Source organism: Cydia strobilella, chromosome 17 (assembly GCF_947568885.1).
Source record: "Cydia strobilella chromosome 17, ilCydStro3.1, whole genome shotgun sequence".
NCBI lineage: Eukaryota > Metazoa > Arthropoda > Insecta > Lepidoptera > Tortricidae > Cydia > Cydia strobilella.
In genome coordinates, this window is record NC_086057.1 from 10,550,464 (window position 1) to 10,577,783 (window position 27,320).

The window sequence follows — 27,320 nt, forward strand, 5'->3', positions numbered from 1 at the left end:
AAATTTCGTGTAAACAAGAAAAGTTCTGAATAAATGTGTCAACTTCCCATCAACTCCGAACCGCCGCTGATTGTGATACTGCTCTATTTAGGGATCTGCAGACAAAAAGATCGGAACGCAGACGCTTGGCAGAATGTGCTTTCGTAGCCGCGCGTGACGTCACATTACAGGAGAGTATTTAAAACACGTCACCCATTCATGAAATTCTAGTCTAAAAGAACATTTCATTACCAACAGCCGTCGCGTACGCACGTTGCACGTTCGAGTTTTCGCGCGCTATTTATATCGCGTTTTTCAAGAACAAAGGGCTTATAATAGTACCGGTAGTGTGCGCAGTGAAGATGAGCGGAAATTTTCTGACTATCCCTGGAGATGAGCCGATACAAAGACGGTCACGGGTAAGGCTTCCCTGCTGTTGTTGCTGCATGAATGAAAACCGTTTAATTAAGAGTGAAGGCGAGCTTGAATACTGCTAGAGTTAGACCAAGATAAGTCTGCAACGATTTAGATAGCACACGCAGTGCAAGTGTTATTTTAAACGTCAAACTTAGAAGTTTATGACGTATTAAAAACACTTTCACTGAGCGTGCTATTAAAATCGTTACAGACTTATCCTGGACTAACTCTATTGCAGTGGCATCTTCATTTAAGTATATAACTTTTTACTAGCAATTCTCTCAATCGTTTCATTAATACACTCACAAACTATGATTGTCCTACTATTTAAATTAAGTAAAATATTGAACCTACTTAGTAAGGCCCTTATTCATAAAACTTTACAAGCCTCAATTAGTTAATTTATTTTATCCTTTTCTCACAAATACATAAGTCAAAGTGACAGATAAAGACAAACAATTAATAGCTAACTCAGGCTTGTCGTGCGTTTATGAATAACGCTATAAGTATTTACAACATTAGGTAAACTCTCCACGTAAAACATGCAAGAGGTCTTATTTTGTTTATCTTTATCTCGGACGGCGGCCGACCCATAATTTGGCTCCAAGGCGTTTTATTCACCGGCGTTTTGTCCAAAACAAACTTCCTGTGTTATATATTATTTGCGAGCGTCAAGATATAATTAGAATATTAATGTTTCTCTTTTCAACCACGTCACCCACATGCCTATGAAAGCGGACCTTGTGTGCGTTCTTTATTACCGAAAATTTGAAAACAACAAGTTTTGAATCTTAAAATTTTTCATATACAAAATATGAAAAAAAAAATTACGATACTGTCAATGTTATTTGTGTTTTTGACTGTAAAATATTACTACTATGTTTTCATCTTATATTATAGGTACGAGTGACACTTGTCCATCTAGCTATGCACATTTTTTGTTTATTTAAAAAATATATCAATCAATCAATCTTTAGGTAGTATGGCTCCATCGATACTGTCGATGATTTCGCCAACGTCAAAGTGGGATCCACGTGGGATCGAATTAATATTTCAGCCAGTGTACGGTAAATAATAAAATAATGGGCCTCTAGGGCTCTAGCCAGAGACGGTTAGAGGTAGAAATACCAAATGCTCTTAGAGCACGACGTTGTTCGGTAGTTATTATTTGTAGTTGACTCGTAAAACCGATAGCTGGATTTTACGAGAAGCACGTGGACTACCGGCCGTTGACTCCAAAATGGTGGTTAAACACGCTTTGAGATTAATTCTCCATTCACTGCACACTACTACATTAGATTACTGTATAATAAAGCTATCGATATTACACTTTAAACAATATTAATGAGCAAAAAACAAAGTAATTAATCACGAGGCTACTATCAAGATGGCGTTCGAACCGGAAGTCCAAAAAATATATATAATACCTAGCTCTGCGGTGGCAGCATGGTTCCATTTTTATCGTCTGTCACTATGCTTGTCACTTTCGCACTTACATACTTGTTAGAACATGACAGGCATGGTGACAGGTGATAAAAATGCGACCGTGCTACGGCCGTTGGTGTTTAAAAAAGTAAGCAAGCTGAAAGTAATAATAGGTATTGTTCAAATAATTTGACTTAACTAGATTAAGAAAAATAATGCATACGAATATAGTCTGTCAAACAACTTTGTCAGTAGAAAAAGGCGCGAAATTTAAATGTTCTATGGGACCATAATAATCCTTCGCGCCGACATTTTTTAAATTTGCCGCTATATTTGACTGACGGAAACGGCTTGACAGACTTAAAATTGTCCAATAAGTAAATAAATATGTACTATTAATGGGGACGATCTTACACAAATAAACCGAATGTTTCATCTGAGGAAGCTCAATGAGACTTGTGTTGTGGGTACTTAACGGTTACTTACTTATATCAATATCAACTTATTCGGCGATTTAAATAAATATATTGAGAGTACTTAAAGTAATATAAGATTTTAATATTATATCGTCAAAAACTATTCACAAGTTTTCCAAACACATGGAATGGTATCTTCACATTCATATATAGGTACTTAATATAATATTAGGAATATTATTATTCTGCTCTCAAAAAATTCTTCGCATTAAATCGTGGTGAAAAATAGAATCAATGAAGATAAACAGTTTATCTTGTTTACATAATAGGATCGCATTAAGATTAAAATAAAGTGTTGCATGTGTCTGTCTTGGCTATATAATATTTCTCCAACACCGTATAATGAGAACTATATTATGCATATTTTGTTCACGCCGTACGCAATACTTCACAGTTGTGCACTCTTTTCAATCCAATGTAATTAATTGCAGACACGTTGGTTTTATAATTTTTTATACTTTTGGCGACCTATTTAAAAATCAATATGAGAAGAATGACTTCAGAAACAAATATAATATCTTTTAAGTAGGACGGTATTTAAGTTCTGCAAACTGCAAATACGGTAATTAAAAAATATTTTTATAAAATCATAATCAAAGAATGGATATGAATGAAACCACTACAAATATCTAAAGTAAAATGAAACCTGGCTTGAATATTAATGAGTTTTTCATTGTACACAGCTGTTTAGTGGAGAATCAGCTGTTTTTGATGCTGGCAACAGTGTCGCTATGTGGGCCCTTTTGGAGTGTGAAGTGGGGGAAATCTCCCATCTATTTACCAAATTTCTAAGTAACGTACTCTAGCTCTTTTAACAGTATATGTACCTACCTATTTGATTACATCCGCATACAGTAGAAATATAAGCTATCGAATACTTGCTCGTATTTGGTTGGTTATAATACATCTCGTTATTGAAAATAGGTAATTATGGCAGTTAGCCTCTCATAGGTAGATTTTTACCATCATACATAAATTCCGTGTGACCTAAAAAAGTTTAAATGTACGCCAACCCAAATAATAAAGCAGCGGGGTCCGCTAAATCATTTGAGTGGTACACAATCAGATTTTTTTGTATCGCAATAAAACATTTATTGGAATTTTCGCGAGCCAATTTTACGTCATTAGCATTCAATTTGTTTGTTATTAAGGTTCCTTGCCCAAAGTTAAGCGTTAAACGGAAACCTATAAAGGGGACTCTTTTCGTTAGGGCTATAACTTTTTTACTTTTTTTTATTTTATAGATAGGGTTCCATAAGTATACAACGAAGGTTCGTTCGCATGTCTATTTAACAGCGGAAGGTAATAATCATAGAGACTGCAAATTTAATGTTCTATTATGAAAATTTACTATCAATAATGAAAATGAAAAAATTTTTTAAGAAAAAAGTTATTTTCATTTCTCATGAAAGAGGGTCATTGTTGTTCTAAAAGGTGTGCAGAAAATGATACGTGTCTGCACTAAAGCATTTTACGTTCGAAGTACGATTTTTTTAATTTTTTTACGATGAGCAATTGAAATATAATATGCATTAAGATTTATAACAAACTTCCAATAGATATAAAAAAAGAAAAAATTGACAACATATTTAACAAAAAACTTACGAAATATTTATTAGAAGATAGTTTTTACAACATGCAAGTTTTTTGAAAGTTAAATTTATGTTAGGTATATTATGGCATAATATATGTATAATAGAAATGTAAAGATCTCATGAATGTTATTATTACTATTGTGAGCCTATTGTGTCCCAATGCTGGGCAAATGCCCCCCTCCCCCTCTCATGATGTTAAATTTCCATATTTATATTGAGATTAAGTTTATGTTATGTAATATTATTAGTTAAATAAATTCGGTAAGTTACGTGCTTAATTTGCAGTGCCCTTACAGGGTTCATAGCTTGATCACCATTTTAATGTAAGACTTTATTGTACCTATGAAATTCATAACCCGTATGAGAAGTATTTATAAGAATCTTCTACAAAGTATGAATTAAAGCACAAATTCGTAATACGGTCGTTTGTTACACAATCACCCTAAAAAGGCTAAACAAATTTAAGGTAAAGTTATACGGGGGCTAAAAGTTAGTATAGATCATCTTCGACGCGGGCGAAGTCGTAGGCAGAAGTTAATAATAAATATAAAATGCTAACGTATTACTTGGGTAAATTTGTAACATCCCTAGTACTCGTATTTGCACTATATTAGACGAACACATACCGTATTTCAAATATTTATCGTGTACCTAAACATCAATTTTAGACAAGCGCCATTATTACGCTGTTACGCCGACACGAGGTTATATGAGAAGAGGAGGTAGTACCGGCCAATAATATATCATCTCCATGTTTTTACCGTATAACTTTTTTTTTATCTTTGTGAGTGACTTCCTCCTCACTGTTTTAGGTAGTCGAGTAGTATTCCTTTGTACGGGCGAAGAGATAAATTGGTCTCATGTAATTGTTTTTTCATAGAGGTTTTATTTTAAAGTATTGTTAACTTTATATTTTTACTAGAGGTTTTTTAGTAATATGCAGAGTATCCTATTGTAATTCACAGTAATTTATTGCAATGTTCATCATATATTTGTATAAAATGACTAGTAAAATATGCAATCTACAAACTAACCTATATTGTTTACTCTATACAAGCTCATACAAAAACACTCAAAGGTGATATATTACTGGCCGGTACTGTAGTTGTAATATAAACAGAGTAGTAGGGTTGTAGTTCAGAGGAGTATTTCATTGATTGAATAAAATTACATGCCACAATGCTATGACGATGGTATAATAATATGCATACGAACCCAATACACATGAAATGTGAGTCGAACTCACAAGTGCTCTACTTATTTAAGCCATGGCATATGAATTGGACTGAATAGTTTAAGAATATCATCATCATTATGTATTACTTGGTATTACTTATTTTAAATAAAATAAAAAATCTAAAATGTTCGTTTCTGCTTGAAATGATATTCGGATCTATTTGGTGTTCGATCATTGGTGTATTTCTTTAATATTATATTGGCATACATATCTTGGTCAAAAAGAAAGCCACAGTTTTTTCCAATACTATTTCCAACAAAATAAATTGCTCATTTTTATATCGCTATAAATCGATGCTGGTAAATATCGTGCCGTTACTTGTTCAGAGATTATTGGGTGACAACCCCACAACGGCTACGTGATCGGAAATAGCGAAACATTATTATAAAGAATAAATACATGTACTAAATATACCTAGTATTTTTATGTGGTGTTTATTTAATCACCTTACCTAACTTGTCCACATTATCTACTTTCATTTTTGATAACGGGTGTTTTCGCCGACTGTTTGTTAGAACAGCCATTTCCTACGGATTTAACCGATTCTGATGAATCATATCGGATAGTTTCTATGGCCAACTACGATCTCCATCATCGGGATCTGCCTCCATAACATCAAATGAAAGCTAGGTACTTCATACACAGTGTCTTTTTATTAGGTAGATTACTACCTATATTTATATATGCCAAAGTCACAAGAAGGATGTCTGTAGCCCATATATATGTTACCGTAGGTTCATAAAATATTAAAAATTACATGGCTCAATTTTTTTTATATCAATATAGGTATACCTTCTTAAGATCCGGCTATTACAAGTGCTCTTTGTATATTTTATCCACAGTAAGTATATCGATGCATTATAACCCTTCAGATACGTATTGATGTGTTTATGAAAATGGAAGCGTACGCTTGATAAACCTTTTGTAGAATAAAGCTGCTTCTTAAAGCAATTTAAAGGGACTATTTAGAAAATCCTCAATTCAGAGGGAATTACATAAAGAACGTTCAATTCCACATCGTTTATCAAATAATGGAATTGAATTTCTGGAATAACGCTCGCTTTTGTGTATTGGAATGTAAACAATGCGGTGTCAAGTTCATTAATTTTGGAAAATAAATTATTGGTAGAAACAATTAGTTTCGATTCGTACCCACTAGGGTTACCCACTAGGCCAGACAGGTCGTCAAAAAAAGGTCGTTAAAGCTTCATATAATTACATTCGTAGGTAAAATAGGGGGTCAAGGATTAAGCGGTTCCTATACTAGTTACCTATGATAATAATCGTTAAGCTTTTAAAATTAGTTTTTTAGTTTATGGTAGTAAGAGATTTTAGATTCATATTTATTTATATTCTACAGCGCCCAACATATTGATAATTAGCTCTGAAGTAAAGTAAAGAATTTTAGAAACTATAAATATTTCGTTGGAATAATGATAACATATTAAAATTATTTTAAAACGGGTCACTCACGCATTATTAAGTCGAACAGCTCGACATGTTTCGATTTGTTTCGTGAAGAGGATCGTCGCAAATTGGATCGAAACATGTCGAGCTATTCGACTTAATAATACGTGAGTGACCCGTTTTAAAATGATTTTAATAGGAATAATGATATATCAAGCTAGTGAACAGGTTGACAAATCCTCTGTCGTCCACAGTTATATGATATTACAAAGCGTCATCATTCATCAGTATGTCCGGTAATACAGAACAACATTACGGGAGCTAACAAGTTGACGTGGGAGTATGGATACAGATCGTTCTCTATTATAATCTCACGGACACATTAAACATGCCCAAATTAAAATGAATAGTGCTCGAAAATACCTCTACAACATACCGCAATATTTATACTTATTCAAAAATTATTACATTTATTTTAAAGCAATTTCAACCGGCAGTGACATTCATCACTTCATTTTATGGAAATTAATTATTTTTATAAAATGTATGTTATTCGGCAGGTAAAGGTAACAGGTTAAAATATATTTGTTATATATTAAAATTCTTTGCAATTCAACATACATACTACAATAAATATCTAACGTGGGAGTGTCAAGTTTAGTGTAACTGAAACAACGAAAAATCTTTATTTTCTAATATTTTATAATATCAACATAACACCTCACGAGTATAGAATTTAATATACGTTAACAACCCTATGCGAAGCAATAACGCTTTTAACCTTTTATTAATATTGCTGGAAATCAAACCAAGGAAGCACCGGCAGCAGCTGACAAGGCGTCATATGATATTTGTATATTTAGTTTTTACGATAACACAGTCACACTAATGCTCAATATACCTTCGTAATTATACTTATAGTATGATACTGGCATTACGCCAGGGTCAAATACTTTTCTACTAAACAAAAATCGTTTGTTGAATTATATTAAAGTGAACATACACCGTTATAGCTTCGCTGGATGATTTTGAGCGGCGCGCTAATCAATTTGATTGTCACGAAAAACTTAAAAAACTAAAAAATGTTGGACAAAGTGAATGTTTCACAAGCATGTCTGACATGTGTGTTATGCGGTATGAAAACACAGACAGAATTTGCACAACTGTTCCATTTTATTTCAAACACAATATCATGGGATATTGTTTTCTTAGTTTACATGCTATATTTAGACAGTGTTCATGCCACATTTAACAAAATTGGCTATTTGAAATGGTAGGCGAGTTATCAGTAGGTACCTAAATCAATTACTTTTCCTTTAACTTACCACATTGCGATTACCAATATTAAATACTATGTCGTGAAGCAGTTCAGCGCAGTAATAATAAAACATCAAATCAAGGTACCAAACGTCATTGTTTAAGGCATGGAACGGTTCGCCGTTGTCACTGTCACATTTCGCAAGAAAGAAAGGGAAAGATCATGCGCGCCATTTTGATCGAATTTTGTCAATTTTTATTTATTTTAAAAACGTTACCTTACAATATCGAAATTAGAAAGCCATGAAATTACTATTTAAGTTAAATTGTTTTTTTATTATTTATTGTTTATAGTATCACATAATAAATAACCGAGTAAGTACCTGAGTGAGTACCTTACAATATCGAAATTCGAAAGCTATGAAATTACTATTTAAGTTAAATTGTTTTTTATTCTTTATTGTTTATAGTATCACATAATAAAGAACCGAGTAAAGTTTGATGTTTTAATCGGACTTTTGTTCGAGTTAGAGGTTAATTTGGGAATTAATTGTATCGAGCGAAGTGGCATAATTCGTGTATCGGAAGCTATGTTATTAAAGATAATATAGTCAAGAACTACATATATTTTTTCCACGTCTACGAATATCAACGCCTCTTAGAAAAACATGATCATATAAGGAGATTTTTCGCCTTTTGGCTCAGGGAACGGCCTTAAGGATCGGTTGAACCGTCCGCAAAATTTTATTGCATGGGAATTTTCATAAGCTACTTACTGATTGATGTTGATCAGTCCTCTAAATGTTGTTGGTGCAACTGGCCTTAACACATTCACTGCCCCCAACGCACATGTGCGTTCACCGTCATACAAGTTTGTTCCTAGGCCACGCCCCCTGGCAGTGAATGCGTTAAGTCGAATATAACAAATGAGGAATAGTATCTGTCAATCAAGTTCGTTCGGTAGAACTTGTAAACAAACATACAGATGTAATGCATAATACGTATGTCCTTACACAATTTTATTAATAAAAATAATTAATGCAAAAAAGTAAAACTAAATTACAACAAATACAATATTACCCCCCACTCTGATTATCCCCCGGACCAAATGTGCCAAAAATACTGGCGGCATTACCTCACTGAATGGCCAGGGATATCTTTTGGACGAGGAAAGAACCAGAGCGAGGGTCGCCGCCCCTTTCCCTTAAGCGTCGCCCTATATCCTTAATAAAGGCTTTGGCCTCGGCACACCAAGGCCCAGCCGTCTCGACGGCAACCGGGACAAAATCCTACACCTATTCAAGGTTCGCGTACTTGCTGTGCTTGAACCTAGCAGCACTTTCAGCCGCTGCACCTGCCTTGTTGCATAATTGATTTCCATCGTATTTTCTCGGAAACGTTCGTATATGTCATGCTACTTCAATCAACCGCAGTACTTTTTGTACCGAGACTGGCAAAATTAGCAAGGCACGTTCGTACGTTTCCGTGAAAAAAACCAAGGAAAATAATTATGCACTACATCACTACATGTGTACCTTTTTTAAGATTCCGTACGCAAAGGGTAACGGGACCCTATTATTAAGACTCCTCTGTCCGTCTGTCCGTCTATCTGTCTGTCTGTCACCAGGCTGTATCTCATGAACCGTGATAGACAGACAGTTGAAATTTTCTCAGATGATGTATTTCTGTTACCGCTATAACAAAAAATACTAAAAAGTACGGAACCCTCGGTGGGCGAGTCCGACTCACACTTGTCCGGTTTTTATTAATGCCATCATGCCAACAAAGTGCAATTACAATTCTTTCCTTGTGGATGGGCCTGGAACCTTCAATCTTCATCTTTTCATTTTTGTCGAAATTACTACTAACAAATAAGAACAAAGAACCAGCACTTTTACAGCCCGCTGGCGCCAAAAGGGAGGTCAACTCCCTAATAAAAAAATTACGTCTTGGTAAAACATTAGAATCACTTTATTTTGCGTTCTGCCTCTCCCGCTACGGAGAAATCGAATACATAATAAATATGATTGTGAGGCGATGACAATCAGATTGAATTAGATTTAAAATTGGGTGTTATTAAAATTAAGAGAATGGAGGATAAGGTCAGTGTTGACGGCCTTTAAAGCGTACATTAAACATAAATAAAAATTTACACGAGTTATTGCCTTTGGCCGCCGCGCTGCACACAGATGACCGATTTTTGTATGCAAAATTACGGCGCGGCGTTCATCAGGTAATTTTTTTCTTAAGGGGGCCACTGACTATCAGTTCGCCGGACGATACAGGCCTGTCAGTTAGAACAAAAATTTGACAGTTCCGACCAACTGACAGGCCGATATCATCCGGCGGACTGATAGTCAGTGGACCCCTTTACTTGGTGCCTGGCCTGCCTACTCGTAAAATTTATCGAAAAAGATCCGAGCTTATGTTTTATAAGCATAGAAACAAAGATATATGTAACTCCATATAAGATAAGTAAAGTAAGAATAAATAATGTTACGTGTTGCCCCACGTTGGGCGCCAATGTGACGTTTAGCGTCGCAGGGAGAACGGTTAGGTTAGAAAGAAGTAGAAAGATAAATTTACAAAAGAAGAAGATATTTAATATTAATTAAAATTAAAATAAGTTCATCAAAGCCGTGGGTCCTTTTTAACCGAGCCGACACAGATTAACAAAAATCGCGAAACAAATCCTTAGTAAAGGATTACTTCCCCTAGTGGTAGTAATATAATAGTAAGTTTTATTTTGTTTGTTTATTTCTTCTTTGTTTTTCAGTATTTAATAAAATAAGTGTCTTAAAATAACAATTTAATTATGTTTACCATTAATATAAATATTATTTATGCATAACTATAATCTGCCTAAACTTAAAACTACCATAGATAATGTTATTATGTAGATGAAGAGAATCTTCTTCTTATAATCTTCTTCTTCTCCTTCTTCTTCTTCGTCTTCTTGTTATAATTTCAGTTTTCTGTCAGTACTTTAAGATTAGAATCTCGCGGTAGAATATCACAGGAAAACTTCTAGTTGCGAGTCCTCGACTCACAAGAGTGCTATTTACGTAAACTTTATCGCGTCAATCTCATTCGCGCGGCTTCAGCGTCCCGCTCAAAATACGGCTCCAATCGAAACAAGATGCAGTTTGTTTATTTGAACTGCGAAGTAATCAAAATAAACGTTTAATTTTATCTTCGAATGCCATGATTATTCGTGTAAGTTTTGGAATGCAGGAAGTGAGTCAGGACGTCAAGGCGGTCATCATTCAAAGCTAACGAGTGGTGCCGCAAGGTCGACGCAAGCGCTCGCCAGCTGACTCACGCGTCTGTCATTCACCCGCGCAGTCGCACGATACATGCAATACGTGAATTCCCGAAGCTTATTACCGCCGGTAGCCTATAGGTACATAACGTAAATGACAATCAAGAGTAGGTAAACCGCGTCAGTCCTCACTATCACTATTTGCTCGATATATTCAAAGCTAGATTACGCAAGTGGCTTCTTAATAGTCATACATTTTATTCTGTAAACGAGTTCTACGAACTCCCTACTATATAATTTTCTAGTCAGTATTTTGATGTTTTACTGTAATATTGAAAAGTGTATAGTAAAATAATGTTTGAATTAATTTTAAATTTGATATAGAATGTACCTGACATGTAACTCGGTGTTATTAATAAATTATTTGTATTATATTCCTATGCCCCATCTCTTGACCGCCTTAAGCGGGTCATTGTAAAGCAACACTTTTGTTGGGGTACAATGTATGCAACCGGACCCGGAGGGATAGGTTTTTATTCGAACCGCTTACACAAAGTTTACAGTCGGTAAGCAGTCAGAACAAATGAGTTGTATGTAAATAATATGTAATTTAAAATAATTAAGTACCTAAAATGTAAGTTGTGACCTGTAATATTACAATTACCAATAAATGATGTCTATGTCTATTATCACAGACCTGATATCGTTTACAGTAATTTCCGAGAGTGGTACAGCAATACATATGGGCAAGAATTTTCCAAGATATCTTATCAGATTAAAAGTAGTTCCATAGGGACAAGTGTGCTATCCAAGAAAATAAACCAGTCTCTGAAGTAACTATACAACTGAATCAACCGGATATAGGTACCGTCGTGTGTCTAAATATAGTCATAATGTACCAATCACACAGATTTAAACAAAATTATGTATCTGCAAGGATAATGTAACAAGTTAATAATGTAACAAGTAGGTAGATTAATAAAATTTTAATTACTTAATAAATTATCTGGTGTCGCAAGGGTCCTTTAAGAAAAATGCTATGTTATTTTATGCTATATAAGTCTAGCATAAAATAACATAGCATTTTTCTTAAATCTGTCTGTTTTTTTTAAACTATAAAGTACTATCTACGCCATACATTTTCAATGCAAGAAACAAATGAGCGTTCTATACTTTTTTCTATGGGCAATATTTAAGTTAAGTAATAAAAAAAGACAAATACTTAACTAAAATTCTGTCCAATAATTATGTCAACACAATTTTCAGCTGTTATTAAACCATATAAGATGTAAGATTTTTTCACGTCAAATATCAATTTCAATATCAAATTTCTGTTCAAGTATGCAGAATATTTGCTATCATCATCTTTCTCGCGTTGACCCGGCATTTTTGCCACGGCTCATGGGAGCCTGGGGTCCGCTTGGCAACTAATCCCAAGAATTGGCGTAGGCACTAGTTTTTACGAAAGCGACTGCCATCTGACCTTCCAACCCAGAGGGGAAACTAGGCCTTGTTGGGATTAGTCCGGTTTCCTCACGATGTTTTTTCCTTCACCGAAAAGCGACTGGTAAATATCAAATGATATTTCGTACATAAGTTCCGAAAAACTCCAATGAGTTCGTCCAACCAATCCCGGGTCGTACCAATGTACGAGCCGGGGTTTGAACCCGCGACCTCCGGATTGCAAGTCGCACGCTCTTACCGCTAGGCCACCAGCGCTCTTGCGTTTTTTGCCGTTTTTTGCGTAATGGTACGGAACCCTTCGTGAGCGAGTCCGACTCGCACTTGGCCGATTTTATATTTAATTAGAGAAGATAATAAATAGGGCCCAATAAATAACTAATAAAATAAGTTGCCGGATTAAGCATTCGCAGCTTACCTTATTCCTATTAGGTACTAAAAAGCCGATATGACATAATAAAGGCCCTGCGGGCGCAGCATGGTTCCATTTTTATCGCCTGTCACTGTGCCCGTCGCTTTCGCACTTACATTGATACTTGTCAGAACGTGACAGGCATGGTGACAAGCGATAAAAATGCGACCGTGCTACCGCCGCTGGAAAGAAGAACGACAGTTCTTAGAAGGTATCCTTTGTAAAAGACATTAATTTAATGCTAGACCCGTCCATCAAAATAATTGCTTATTCCTAATAATTTAATCGTTATAGATACTCTACTTCTACCTACGTGTACTTACATGTTTACCATTTTTAGGGATAATTTATCGGTCCAGTTGCCTGGAAAAAGTTCGACTGGATTTTACTCGTTATGTACATTTGTGCCATTAAGTAACTCCAAATTGTAAACACATAATTATTCATTCATTCATAATTTAAGAGCATGGCTCTTGTCGGTGGAGTATGCGCCAGTTTTCTCGGTCCTCGGCCAGGTTCTTTAGGTCCCTGTAAGACACGACATTTGCTTTCGCTTTCAGTTGTTGTGTGTAGCTTGCTCGTGGTTTTCCGCGGCCTCTTCTCGCTTCTATCTTGCCTTCTAATATAGTGTTAAAGAAAGTGTCGTGTCTTATCAAGTGACCTATCATTCAAGTGAATGATAGGTCACTTGAATGATAGGTCACATAATTATAAGAAACCTAAATAATTTCATTGCTGATATGTCTAACAAAAGGCCGCCAACATTCTTTTCAACGATTTTAACACGTCTGATAATTGTTTCGGTTTTAGTTTCGACCGAATGTGTACCCCTAGTGTAAATTTCATTCGATAGCGTGACGTGAGACGTGACGTACACGTTTGCGTTAAGTGTCATTTTGTATGGGATTTTAAAATAGAAAGAATAGAAACTGATCTGTCCGTGTCAAAAGTGACAGTATCTGTATAACATAATGCCACACGATTAAATAAATTGGTTGAAGAAAACTTGAAACTTGAACTTTTGACACTGACAGATCAGTATCATATCGGAAACAGTTCTAATAACTAGAACTCGAATTGGCCTGTGAGTCAAAAACTTTCGGTTTCGCTTTCAGCAAATTCGGTTTCGACCGGACACTACAACATAGAGTAATAATGCTGAAAGATATTGCAATAAACAATGCAAATAATATTGCAAAGCTAGCAGCTGCTGCTATGCCGGGTAATTAAATTTCCCTCTTTCATGTTCGCAGTTGTTGACATATTTTCTGCTTTTGTTATTTCTTCATGATTACTCTTTTCGTTCAATTCCTGGCTCTAACATAAATATAAATGTGAAATTGGTTCTCGCAATAATCAAAAGTTTAGTATACTTTTTTGCCTATAATTTCAAGAGGAATAAAAAAACAGTTACTTATTTTAATTGGTATTTTATATCTGAAGTCAAATAGTAAAAATAAGTTCAATAAAGTTTGCGCTAAAGAAGGCTATTTGTTTTTTTTTTTGTCTAATATGTCCTTGCAGTTTTGTCTATGGTACCTACTAGTGAACATGGACCCAAAAATTTGAACCCATTCACACTGATAAAAGTATGAAATTTTGACAATAGGCAAGGTTAAGAACCTGGCCTTCTTGGGTACAGATGCCTTATTACGCAATATTACTATATATTTTGTAGTTGTTATTATCTATATGATCATCAAACAATTGTATACTCTATTCTATTTATATGATACATATAATTAATTTATTATATTTTTAAACAATTCGCAACTAGGGTTTGCACGACGGATCCGAAATGTATGGGAAGATCCGCGGATCCAGATCCAGATCCGGATAATTTACATTTCGGATCCGGATTGGCTAACCCTATTCGCAACGAGGCATTTTATTGAATATTCATATCAACGTAACCAGATAAATCAGGTAGGATAAATTAATTTGTTGAAGATTTATGTTACAAAGGAATCCTACCATTAAGCACTAATGAAAATTCTAGCTAGAAGATAATACTAGTTTAGTAAAAATTTTAGTAAAAAGTTTTAGACATGACAACATTTTAAAGTGAAGATAATTTACGACACTAAGGAGCCCACCGACTATCAGTCCGCTGGACGATATCGGCCTGTCAGTTGTTCGGAACTGTAACATTTTTGTTCTAACTGACAGGCCGATATCGTCCGGCGGACTGATAGTCAGTGGGCCCCTTTACGACAAGGGATCGGAGACCGGTATTTTTGTATGGGAACGAAAACGGTATTTTTTTCGTTCTTTGTTAATTATTTCAATTCTAATTGGGCAATCTAATAATACGAAGGTGACGACTTCGTCTAAAAACACAACTGATACAAAATAATTCGAAATAAATGCTTACTTTTAAGTTTTTGCAAAAAACCGGTTCCGATCCCTGCTTACGACACATAAGGACCAAGCTATATGTATAAAGATTGTTTCCATTGTACCATATATAATTTATTCATCATTTTCGTATTGATTTCAGAAATAATTTTAAACAAGTAACGCGTTAAATTTTTATCTTCTGCCACCCCAGCGGTGATGGGAACTTTCGGGGAGGTGTAATATGGCAATTAGCCACTTTCAGTGTTTCCCAGCAACGATATATTTTGCTTGCAGAAATACAAAAAAAACTTCGTATTCAATTGTTTTATTTCATGAATAACTATTGAGGTAATCGAAGACAATATTTATTCTCAAAACTAACACCTAACAATAAAAATAGTTGATTAATCTACATCAATATTATCACTTTCTTTGCTTCCATTTCCAATTGGACCCTGCTTATGCCGGCGACATTCTTCGTCTTTTATTCCGAGTCATGCTAGTAGGTACAGTAGGTACAGCGCATCTATTCTATTCTAGTCCCAGCGGCGATGCCAAGTCGTATTGATTTGCGATGGACATTACCACGACAGAATTACTGGCTAATAAATGTTGTCAATAGAACGGCTGCTATTCTACAAGATTTAAATTAAAGTGTTAGCGAGAATTAATCATGAGACAAATTGGTTAAGTTAATATACCTTTTTACAATTTATACTCTGTTTAAATTTAAATCAATCCTTGAATTTGTTGGAGATATTTCTTCAATTGCCAATCTTCTTTTTTGTGTTTCGGTGTAATACAATCAGCATCAAAAGTAATGGATAAATTCAGACTACGCGTCAAAAACATATACCATAAAAAAATCAAATCAAATCAAACGTACAATATTCATACAATATGGATTCTTTGCAATTGGCATTGTTAAAAAAAAATATGTTATCATTCTAGGGCGTATGTGACTTCGTTTGTTTCCACTAAACCTCGTAGAACTTGTTAACGTTTTCTCGTTTTAAATAAACCGTATTTTTTTCAGAGTTCATCTTTAACCAACCTGATCTCGGCGTTCGACACCAAGGCACAATCACACACGGAGGGCCAGAAAATATGCGCGTTCAGTGGACAGTTCGACAAAAGCATCAAACCAACATTTTCGAGGGAAGAATATGGAAAGTAAGTTATTTTATATCAATAAACTTATTAAATAGTTTGTTTCTCCGGCAATTTATTCTACTTTCAGTTAATTTTCACATAAGCACCTACATATATGTTTAAGCGGTTGACAAAATGATATTAGTTATAGTTCGGTTTTTTAGCATTAGAAATAAGGTAAACAATCTTGAAAAATATTGAAAAAAATATTGTAAAAGATCGTATATGATTTCTAATTGTAACATATTTGCTGTGACTTATTTTTCAAAAGTGATTTTTAATAAAAAGACACGTCAAGATCGATTACCTTCTTTCTAATGCTAAAACAACGAACCTACGTTCACAAAGAAGGAAGACAAAGTAGCAGCTCACAATAATGCTTCGTATTAGAATAGGTATCTAAAAATCTTAAGTAGGTATTAAATTAGACAACATTATTGTTAAATTTAAAAGTGGAAAAATTACTGCCCTGGGTGACACCTGGCTGGCCTGGGCTTTATTCTAAGCTTAATAGCATCGATCGCAGACGTTTCTGCTTGTTAAAAATTAACATTATTGTTCATGAAACGCAACACTGTCCGTCTGAAGATGTACCTAATTATTATTTAAAAAACTTTTTCATGTAGAATGTTGCCAAGACGAGACCATATTGCTTACACTGTCAAAAAGTTATCAGATCTCATGTCTACATGCCTTAATTTCACAAACTCTATACCTTAGTCAAAATATGTGGCATGGCAATAAGTTAAAATAGACGAACAAACTCGCAATGATACGCGACAGACCTAATGAAAGGTCTAAAATAAGAACCTGCTTAACAATTATAACATATTCTGTATTTATGTAAGTTAGTGATTGTTTACCACATTAAACGTTTCAATACATTCCTTCGTTTAATTGTAATATGTAGATCCAGTGTACAAAAAGCTGTATGATATGTGTAAAGCTGATGTAATATTAAATGTCACAGAACCATTGATATCGGATAAGTGCTTCTGAAATACTTTACTTATTGGAAGTAAAAAAGTTCGACTCCTCAACTTATTTAGAAATTTAGACATGATACCCTAAGTAAATACAATTTACTAAATAATAGGCCCCAAAATAATCAATCGTGACTGGCAATGACTGTGATATGGGTACATTGCATTATTGAGAATCCCAATTGAATAGGGACTAATACTAATTTTAATATTTTTGGGTTATTTTCTTTTTCATTTCTATCAAATTAAAGATATAAAAAAAATATAAGTAGGGAGCCACCTTGAGTAGCTAATGTAAAATTATCTATGTACTACAACGACTATTTCTTACTAATAAATAAAATAAAAAATATGGCCAAAAAATGTTTCTTCTAGTAGATTCTATCTTGTGGTAGACAAGTGTGACCGATTGGAGAATATAGCAGGTTTGAGAATATAACCAGTCATACTTAATCAAAGCAGCTAAGACTAATTTCTTAAAACCTTATCGGATTTCAAGGGTAACACGTGAAACCGCTTAATATTAATTTTAGATTGACAGTTTCTTAATAAGAACAGACAACCAGGGATTGCAAAATTTTATTTATATTTTGACATTGTAATTTCATATTCTTGAGATAAGAATAACATGGGTACGAGTATTTACAGTGATATAGGTACCGTTTAAATGCTTCTGAAAATCCAAAAGGTACAAATCATTTAGCTAATAGTTATTTAGCGAACCACTTCTTCAGTTCAGAAGAATTGCCTATTGCCTAGTGTGGAGGTCAGCAAAATTTGTATCCATGTGAATATTTACCGGAAATAAACGATTTTTATTTTTATTTTTATTATTTATAGTTCAGCCTGCTTGCTTTCGGCAGAGAAATTATTATTAAATGTACCGTTTCTAAGGCTGTCAATAAGATATTACTGTCCCTTAGGATGAATAAAAATAATAACTAAGGCAAACGTCCTAATGCTGGACATGCCAATGATGATGATGATAATTTTTGAAAGATGAGCCTAATGATGATCTTAATTATTGTTTAACCACCAATAATGATGATAATTTTTGAGATGACAAGTAAAGTAAAAACATTTTTGCATACAATTTTGACAATGTAACGTCTTGTCGCTTTCCATACAGCGTATGTCAAAAGTACACATAAAGCCCATAAAGTCCATAGGGTGAGCATGATTAAGTACTTAGTATAAGATTAATTTTACTTGAAAAATATAAAAAAATTAAACTAATTAGGTATCTTTTAATCAAGAACTACCATAATATTATAATGTGGACTATTTAGTTAGAAAAAAAGGTGTTGGATCACGATCCAGAAATCATCCTGTATAAGCCTACATTGTAAAAAACAAAAGTAGAATTTATAAAATACATATTTAACAAATTCAAGGTTTACACATAACAAAACAATACAGTATTATCGTCCCTAATTACACTATGTTTAATTTTAGACCCATCCCTGGATCCATGACTGAGATACGAGGCGCAGAAGCACAGGCACGAGTATGTACAGAGATGAAAGAGCTGTGCGAGATTATTAATCAATACGGAAAGATCCCCTGCAAAGGCCTACTACCCCCGGAGCTACAAAATGCCACAAAAGTAATCTCTTTCGGGGAGTTATTTACGGTGAGTTCTGCCACAGACTAAGTTTTACTTAATCAGATGCGCCACCTTAAGTAAAATGGGGCTTTTCTTAATTTTAGCAAATTCGTTTTTGTGTCGGCGACCGATCGTAAGATCAGGCAGATCTTAATGTTCCTGTGTAGTATTTTGACGGTAGTCATATTGAACCAATAGATATGTAGGATAGGTTCGTTAGGTTTCTTCAGATGCCCGAAGAGCAAACTGTCCAGAAATAGGAGATCCGCGTTGCAGGGCCCCGTCGACTCTGGGAACGAGACAAGGATTTTCGACTTTTCACGTTTACGATATGCCTAGGAATTTCACGATCTTCCTGATCTTACGACCGGCCGCCCATTTGCAATTGTACTAAACATGGATGTGACAAGGACACTTTGACTGCCCTTGCATTAAAACAATGGGTTAAAAAAAACTGATCGCCGGGAACAGTGCAATAATTTAATTCGAATAATCAAGTGCTTTTAAGAATGGTATATCTGCTAAAGTAAATGTAATAAAATATGTTTGTTTGTGGCGTCCGCGGTATCCAAAGATCAAAGAGCTCGAGCTCGGATTATTACCTTTAAACCGCCTGACTGGATAGACCTTTTTTGCATCATCGCACAAATTCGGATATCGATTTATTTTCCGCAATAATCAGTGATTGTACCATAAATAGGTAGAAAACATTATTATAGAGTATTTGACTGTATTTAAAATAAATTATTTTACACCATGCATGAAATAAAGCACCAGAAGAATAGAGAAACGTAGACAGCAGTTATTTTTAGACACAATTTCTATTTTAAACCAGTATAAAACTATAAAGAGTAGGTAATTTGATTGTGACGTCACATGCTAGTGTTTCATATAAACTCCATAGTAGCAAAATAGTTTTGACAGTTCGAAAAAAACCGGCCAAGTGCGTGTCGGCCTCGCGCACGAAGGGTTCCGTACCATTACGGAAAAAAACAGCAAACAAATCACGTTTGTTGTATGGGAGCCCCATTTAAATATTTATATTATTCTGTTTTTAGTATTTGTTGTTATAGCGGCAACAGAAATACATCATCTGCGAAAATTTCAACTGTCTAGCTATCACGGTTCATGAGATACAGCCTGGTGACAGACAGACAGACGGACAGACGGACGGACAGACGGACAGACGGACAGCGGAGTCTTAGTAATAGGGTCCCGTTTTTACCCTTTGGGTACGGAACGGAAAAAGAAACTGATTTAACTAGTAGTCAAATACCCTATTGGTTGAATTTAGGTACGGTGTTTGGATTATTTCACTATCCGTTTGACCAATTCAAGTGGTGTTATTTTTTAAATTGCGTTAATGGGGCAAAAAATGTTAAACGGACTATTAGGCCAGGAAATGAATGCCCAAAAAAGTTATAGAGGGAAAACACAATTTTTGACTTCGTAGCTTTGTTTGGACTATTTAGGAGGTGAACATATCAAAAGTCCCCGGCCGTAACCCTGGTGCTGGGGGGGGGAGAGTGGGGTTTGAAGGTTCCATTTATCGGTTTTTCATTTATATCTCGGAAATGGCCACTTATACAAAATGAAAAGTGATTTAATTTGTTACAAGGTTAATAAACCTTGGTTGGTTGTAACAAATCAAGTCAAGTTTTTAGATATTGTCTTGCATAGTTTTTGAGATATCCGCTCTTGAAGGTTTATTTAGGGCTCTCATTTTTATCTTGATTATCTACATCAGTGAAGCTGCTAGGCCGGGTTTGGTAACGTTTTCGTATAAATCGGGGGTGCTGAATTAACTTATGGTATCAACATGTGCCAATCGAACTGACGTATTTCGCTGTTCCGAGAGTGAATTTGTAAAAGTTACATTGTTCGTGTTGTGTTATTCTTAGTTATAGTATGTATATACCTAGTTATTTAGTAGTAGTATAGTTATAGTAGTAATTTATTATTTTTAATGTTAATAGACACTATCGCATTGGGTAACTGTAAGGATAGCTGTAAGATTTATTAAATAAATAAATAAATAAACATTGACACCTTTCCGAAGTAAAAACATATTAAACTTAAAACAAATTACTTTTTTTTAACCCTTAACTACCTACGTCCGATTTCTATAGCATAACCACCTACGAGAGGTCATGTAGACCACTATTTGAAATGGGTCTAAAATATTTATAAGAATTATGTTAGAGGGACAATTAAATAATATTTATTTAATTTCCTAGTATTAGCGCTTCAATCGGATTCAATGCATCAAAGCCCGGACAGATGTGCACCATCAAACCCCGTCGCGTCCAACAGTGACGTCACACATTCCGCGACGCGCCGCAGTCACTGTCGACATTTTAAATTTGGAATCCGTTTACCAAAGCTACCGCGTAATTAGCGACGCCGGCGCACCCTAATATGGACGCGGAAACTTCCCGTTCGAAATAAACATTCCGATTTACCTACGTAAATTACTGTGCAATATAAACCTTGGCCGGATGAGTATAATATCTAATTTTCAAGCAATGCGTCCCACGTCGAAGTAACCCGACTTGACTTTTATTTATGTAGCAATCGATAGATTTAGATTTAAAATCAATATTAATGATGTTTGCCAGCTTGAAATTCGAATGTGAAGTCAACGTATCTAGATTGAATTCAAAGTATATTGTTTGCACACATGCACTCGTTTGAAAAGCGCTAAGCCAAATACATGCGAGCGGAACATTATAATGTATTTAGAATCAATTTGATTTACATTCGCTGAGTGCATTCCCGTATCTGAGTACCTACATGCACTCAAGCTCTTCCCAGATGAACGCTTTTTATTGAAAAAGTAACATACATTTATGGTAACATAGATATAATAAGTTATTAATAACATATATTAGAATACAACTTTCAACATGACTAACTTTTAGCAAAGTTTTAATGGTGTTCCATTGGTAAATAATGACAGACTCTTACAGCATAGCACAGCATATTTTTATTCTAACTGTTCGTAAAAAGGGCTATAAACAACTGTTATTGTTACAGATATACACAGTGATCTCTGACAAGCTCGTCGGCATTCTTTTACGGACCCGAAAACACCACCTCACATTCTTTGAAGGCGAAGTTTTATTCCAGGTAAGGAATTCCGCAGTTTTATAAGGAATAACTATAAATCGGATTCGTGTTCAGATTGACACGCCATGAAGAAGTGTTTGGGAGTCCTAAAGTAGGTACCTAGAAGTCAAAACTTCCAGCTCAAATTATGACTCAACAAATAAATACTTAAGAATTTTGAATGATTCACGGTTAGTTTCACTAGACCGGGGACCGTAAATCCAATAAAATACCGTGAATCGTGAAATACAAAAGGTAATCACGGTCCATATCTTGGTCAATGTAAGTCTAGTGAATATATAGGACTAGTGAATTGAACCCTAGTCCTATATATGAGATAATGACATTACTAAGAATAATTTTATGATGACAAACTTAAATTTCATCGTTTAAGAACAGTCGTAATTAAAGTCAGTATATTTTCCGGGATTCCTAATTTAATGGGATTTCTGTTGGAATAGGTTTTTCCGCTTTAGGGTTAATTAAAAATAAGGAAATTCCTCATCCTTGTTTACGGTTCATGAAATTGCTCGAGAATCGCTTATGACTAGGTTATTTTTAGCACTTGGCTGTGGCGTGTTCACAACATAATGGTGTAAGTAATAGGTATGGCTAATACGTCAGTGCATCCGGTAAATACGAAGTAAAAGCTGCCGCGTGCATTTACATAAACTAATATTCCTGGAGGCCAATTTTAACTAAACGTGCCGTTCAGATTCATACTATGTACCAGCTACTGCAGCAGTATTGAAGTGCAACATAACTACTGACTGCATTGCTGTCGCAAATGTCGAAATTCCAGGCAACAACAGCTATTTTGACATTAGCGGCAGTAATGCAGTCGGTGGTTATGTCGCACTTCTTTATATATGCTAATGTCTTCATTTTGATATTACCTACTTGGACTATTTTGGTGCTATCAATACAAATCAAAAAAGTATAACAGACTTAGAAGTTCGAATGCCGCTTTCTGAGTCTATAAGCGTTTAAGTACCTACTAAGAAAACTTTTGGAACTTTTCTAATAATAGCCCCGTGGCGTATATTTTGTCGCTATTATATGCATAATATTATTGAGTTCTTAGTTTTCACAAACCGTTTGTTTATAGTTTGCCGGAGCCGTTTACTTATTAAGGTATAGCAGCAGCAGCAGGCGTAGAATAAATAGGTAATCCTTAGCCCACTTAAAACTTACAAGCATTCCTAATTAAAAATTGTTGCTAACAACTTTACACAACAAACAACTTAGGTACGATACCCTTATTACGTACAAAAAGATCTCAATCATATTATTATTGTTTACAAGATATAAGAAATATTTGTTCGACTATAACATCATAATAATAATTCTCTTTCTTTTTAAAATAACAATGTGTAAGTACTTTTAAAATTAACTACACTCGACCACTCCTGATGTCTGTGGCGCTCAGTTTTCTCCTTTGCTATTTTTGCGCTCGAGTCTTTTCTGTTTTATTTTACTTACATTTCTTTATTTTCATAAGTGGTTAGTTATTTTAGCGTTTGTTGCGTGTCTTTTATAATAGAAGCAATACTTAGTTTACGATGGGGTTTCTAGTTATTTGATAAATGTGTCGAAGCTTGTAGGGCCGGTTAAACACTCGGATATTATAAAACCGGCCAAGTGCGAGTCGGACTCGCGCACCGAGGGTTCCGTACTTTTTAGTATTTGTTGTTATATATAGCGGCAACAGAAATACATCATCTGTGAAAATTTCAACTGTCTAGCTATCACGGATCATGAGATACAGCCTGGTGACAGACGGACAGACGGACAGACAGACGGACAGACGGACCGCGGAGTCTTAGTAATAGGGTCCCGTTTTTACCCTTTGGGTACGGAACCCTAAAAACCGGCCAAGTGCTAGTCGGACTCGCGCACGAAGGGCACCTTTGGGTACGGAACCCTAAAGATATAGACAAAAACGTCATAAAAGTGTGACTATTTATCATGGTGAAAAACCAAGCCAATAGAATTTCTGACCGAAAACGACATAGTTGTTAATTCGTAAGTCTTATAATAAACAATAAAAATTAAATAAAACATTTTAATTTTTGTTTCAGAAACAAGATGACGACGTCCCCATATTCCTCTTGATGCCAATAGCTGATATCCGTCAGTACTGCGACAACAAGGCTCTACAAGCCAGAAGATCAGTCTCACCCATGCCTCAATAATTCAATGTGATATAAGTATACGAACTTAGGAACTCATCAACACAGAAGCCAAAAAACAGCGAATTTAAGGATGGCTCACGCAAGAATGTGCCGAGTCCGGGTCGTGGTGTCCGATATCCGATCACCTGTCATATAAAACAAATTGTCGGAAGCCTCGGCCCTGACCCGGGTCATTCTAGCGTGAGTTATCCTTTAACACGGATTAGTAACGTATGCTGACCCAGTTCCATATTTCCATACATTTTCCACCAGTCAGTTATTTCCAAATGATGCCTTGTATGTTCCACTTTGCGTAGACATTGTTTTCCAGTCATGAAATCCCTGCATGGATAAGTTCGTCGTTGTTGTACTAAATTAACTATATATGCGTTTCTCATGTTTCCTTTTCAATGTTCAATAAAGCATAAACATATGTAGATATATAATACCTACATTCGTACAGCTTCATATGTTTTCCTAGCTCTAGCTAGCCTCATATACAAAAAAATCCTTTTTTTTTTTATTTGGACGATGTCGTGTAAGTGGAATAAATTACATTTGTTTGAAAAAGCAATGAAACAAAGGAAATGCTACTTTATTTGTTTCATTAAAAGTTCAAATTAGATTGCAGCGAATATGTACATTATCGTGTACATTGATCCTTACGAGGCTAGAATCGCTCCCAGATGTATTCAAAATGTGTTTTTTTTTATTTGAACTCATTGAACTTGAATATACCTTTTGAAAAACAGTTACACCGTTTTTACGTAATTTTAACTTGTAGGGGAGAATGGGGAAATTGCGGAGACTCACTCAAATCCACAATAAATAAATAAAATCAATCTTATTTCCTTTTACTTAACTTTGGACATTCCTCTATAAAATCATTTAATAATATTAATTTGTCACTAATCAACACGTAGGTAATTAAGTGTAAAAAATATGCAATAAAACTATGAAAACGGATTATATCGCGTATATTGAATTTATAATACATCCCGACGTTTGGAACCCTTTACAGGGTCTCCGTCCGTCTTCATAGTTTTATTTCATGAGTAACTATCGAGGTAACCGAAGACAATATTATGTAAAAAAAAATCTTTGTCCGGAATTACTCAACGATGACGTTTAAAAAATACGGACATCATATGGGATAAATAAAGACAATTTGGAATAAAGGCAGACGATATATTTATTGCAGCAACAATCACAAATAAACCCCGCCAGATGATAAACTCCCTGTGCAGTTTAACAAAAAATATTACTTAGGTATTCAAAGTTGGAGTGCCCGCAATTAACTAAAGTACTTTGGGTAATTGTGGACGCCAAATATTACCCAGTAACGATTACAACTAATAATTGTCTGCAAATAGCCTGAAAACCCATATTCGAAGAAGTTAAAAATAATAATGTTTCTTAAGCGCACACACGTGATGGTTTTATGATTACTTCTATTATTAGACTTATATTGACCGGGATATAGACCGTGATTACAAAAGGTAATCACGGTCTATATCCCGGTCAATATAAGTCTAGTGAAACTAACCGTGTATCATTCAAATACCTCTATTATTAACTGAAAAAAAATCAAATAATCTTACCTTCATACACCTGCCTGGATGACAGAAATCATAACAACTGCCCACTCATTATAGATGGCTCCTCAGCCATATATCTGGATACCTCTATCCAAACCAACCCCGCGGGACGCGGAGGGTTATAAAGACGGAATTACTTAATGTCATATTATCCCACGTTCCCCTCACACCAATACAAATATGAAGTAAGAGTGGATTTAATTAGTAATTAATAAAAGATAAGATTATATATGTAAAAAAGATACGCGCTAAGTTTCTGTGTTGATTGATGTGCCTTATAAGAATTATACCTAAATCGTATGTTACCGACTAACTACAAGTGATATAATTTAAAAATAAATATTGTTGCACAGTGTCTCATCAAATTTCAATTAGTGGGGCAAGTTGTATTAACTCTCGATACTTGAGAAGCTCAAAACATTTTCTAACTATTCGAGGCTTACAAACTTTCAAAGCCACTGAAATTCAGATTATAATTAAATTGTAATTTCAAAAATACAAATATTATTCAATGTCGAATTTTCAAGCGTATTTAAAACGCGCCTACTTATGTCCAACTAGTAATGAAAAAAAAAACAAATAAAATATTTAAAAGCATGTTTACATTGTTAGTGTCGACTCATTAGTCATTGGCCTTGCTTTTAAACTATTATGTCACGCGAGCGTCTGCAGAGGAAATCGCCAACTGGCAGTCTCCGACAATCTAAAAAGAAAATTTGCACTATCCAATAAGTAGCTAATGAGAGAATGTTACCAAGTGTACGCTATGACGAGTACTAAAAGTAATAAGTTAAAATGTTGCATAGAATATTGCTGTACCTACGTGTATTTGACACGTGGATTATTTTGTATTGCTTTTAATATTATTTGTATCCCAAAATTATTTGTCAAACTAAGTTTCAAGCCTCGCCTTATGCTCGCCTGTGCCAAGAGCAACTAACGAAATGACATAATATTCATATTGTTAGAATGAAAGAATGTTTTTATTTGGTGTATACGAGTAGGTACTGTTACTGATGGACATAATTGTGTTTCTAAGTTTGTATTTACCAAATACCAGTTAAAATTAAGTATTAATTAGAGGAAAGGTTTGAGTTTACTCGTTAATTTATTTAAACAAGATGTAAATTACAACGTAAAAAAGATATTTGGAAAGAAGGGACCCGTAATCTTATTATCCTTTCAGCTTTATAAATAGATGTATGTATATCTAAAACCTGCGTCTTAAATTGTCAAAAACGTAAATCACATAATATATATTTATTCAAACAGTCATGTGGATACCATCTTATTCTTATTGGACTTGTAATTATATTTGATAATATATACTTACAAATTTAATTTGATAATATAAGTAGGTGCAAGTAAGATAATATTCTTAGTAATATTTTCAGTATCTAATATTTTTATTTATATGTTTTCACTTTATTC

The 27,320-nt window shown here is 34.7% G+C and overlaps 1 protein-coding gene across 1 annotated transcript; it reads left to right on the top strand.

Moving 5' to 3' along the window:
• The first annotated feature begins 201 nt into the window (after window positions 1-201).
• LOC134748867 (actin-binding Rho-activating protein-like) lies at window positions 202-25,737 on the top strand. Its single transcript, XM_063683691.1, has 5 exons — window positions 202-398; window positions 16,305-16,441; window positions 18,859-19,036; window positions 22,046-22,138; window positions 24,199-25,737. The coding sequence occupies exons 1-5, from the start codon at window positions 342-344 to the stop codon at window positions 24,310-24,312; spliced, it is 579 nt and encodes a 192-aa protein (XP_063539761.1). The 5' UTR covers window positions 202-341; the 3' UTR covers window positions 24,313-25,737.
• The last annotated feature ends 1,583 nt before the right edge of the window (window positions 25,738-27,320 follow it).

What these genes read in the sequence shown, in the direction of transcription:
- LOC134748867 (XM_063683691.1), top strand. Translation starts at nt 342, where the DNA reads ATGAGCGGAAATTTTCTGACTATCCCTGGAGATGAGCCGATACAAAGA. An exon ending in TCGAGGGAAGAATATGGAAA is followed by an intron (nt 16,442 to 18,858) that starts GTAAGTTATTTT and finishes GTTTAATTTTAG; the next exon opens with ACCCATCCCTGGATCCATGA. An exon ending in AAGGCGAAGTTTTATTCCAG is followed by an intron (nt 22,139 to 24,198) that starts GTAAGGAATTCC and finishes TTTTTGTTTCAG; the next exon opens with AAACAAGATGACGACGTCCC.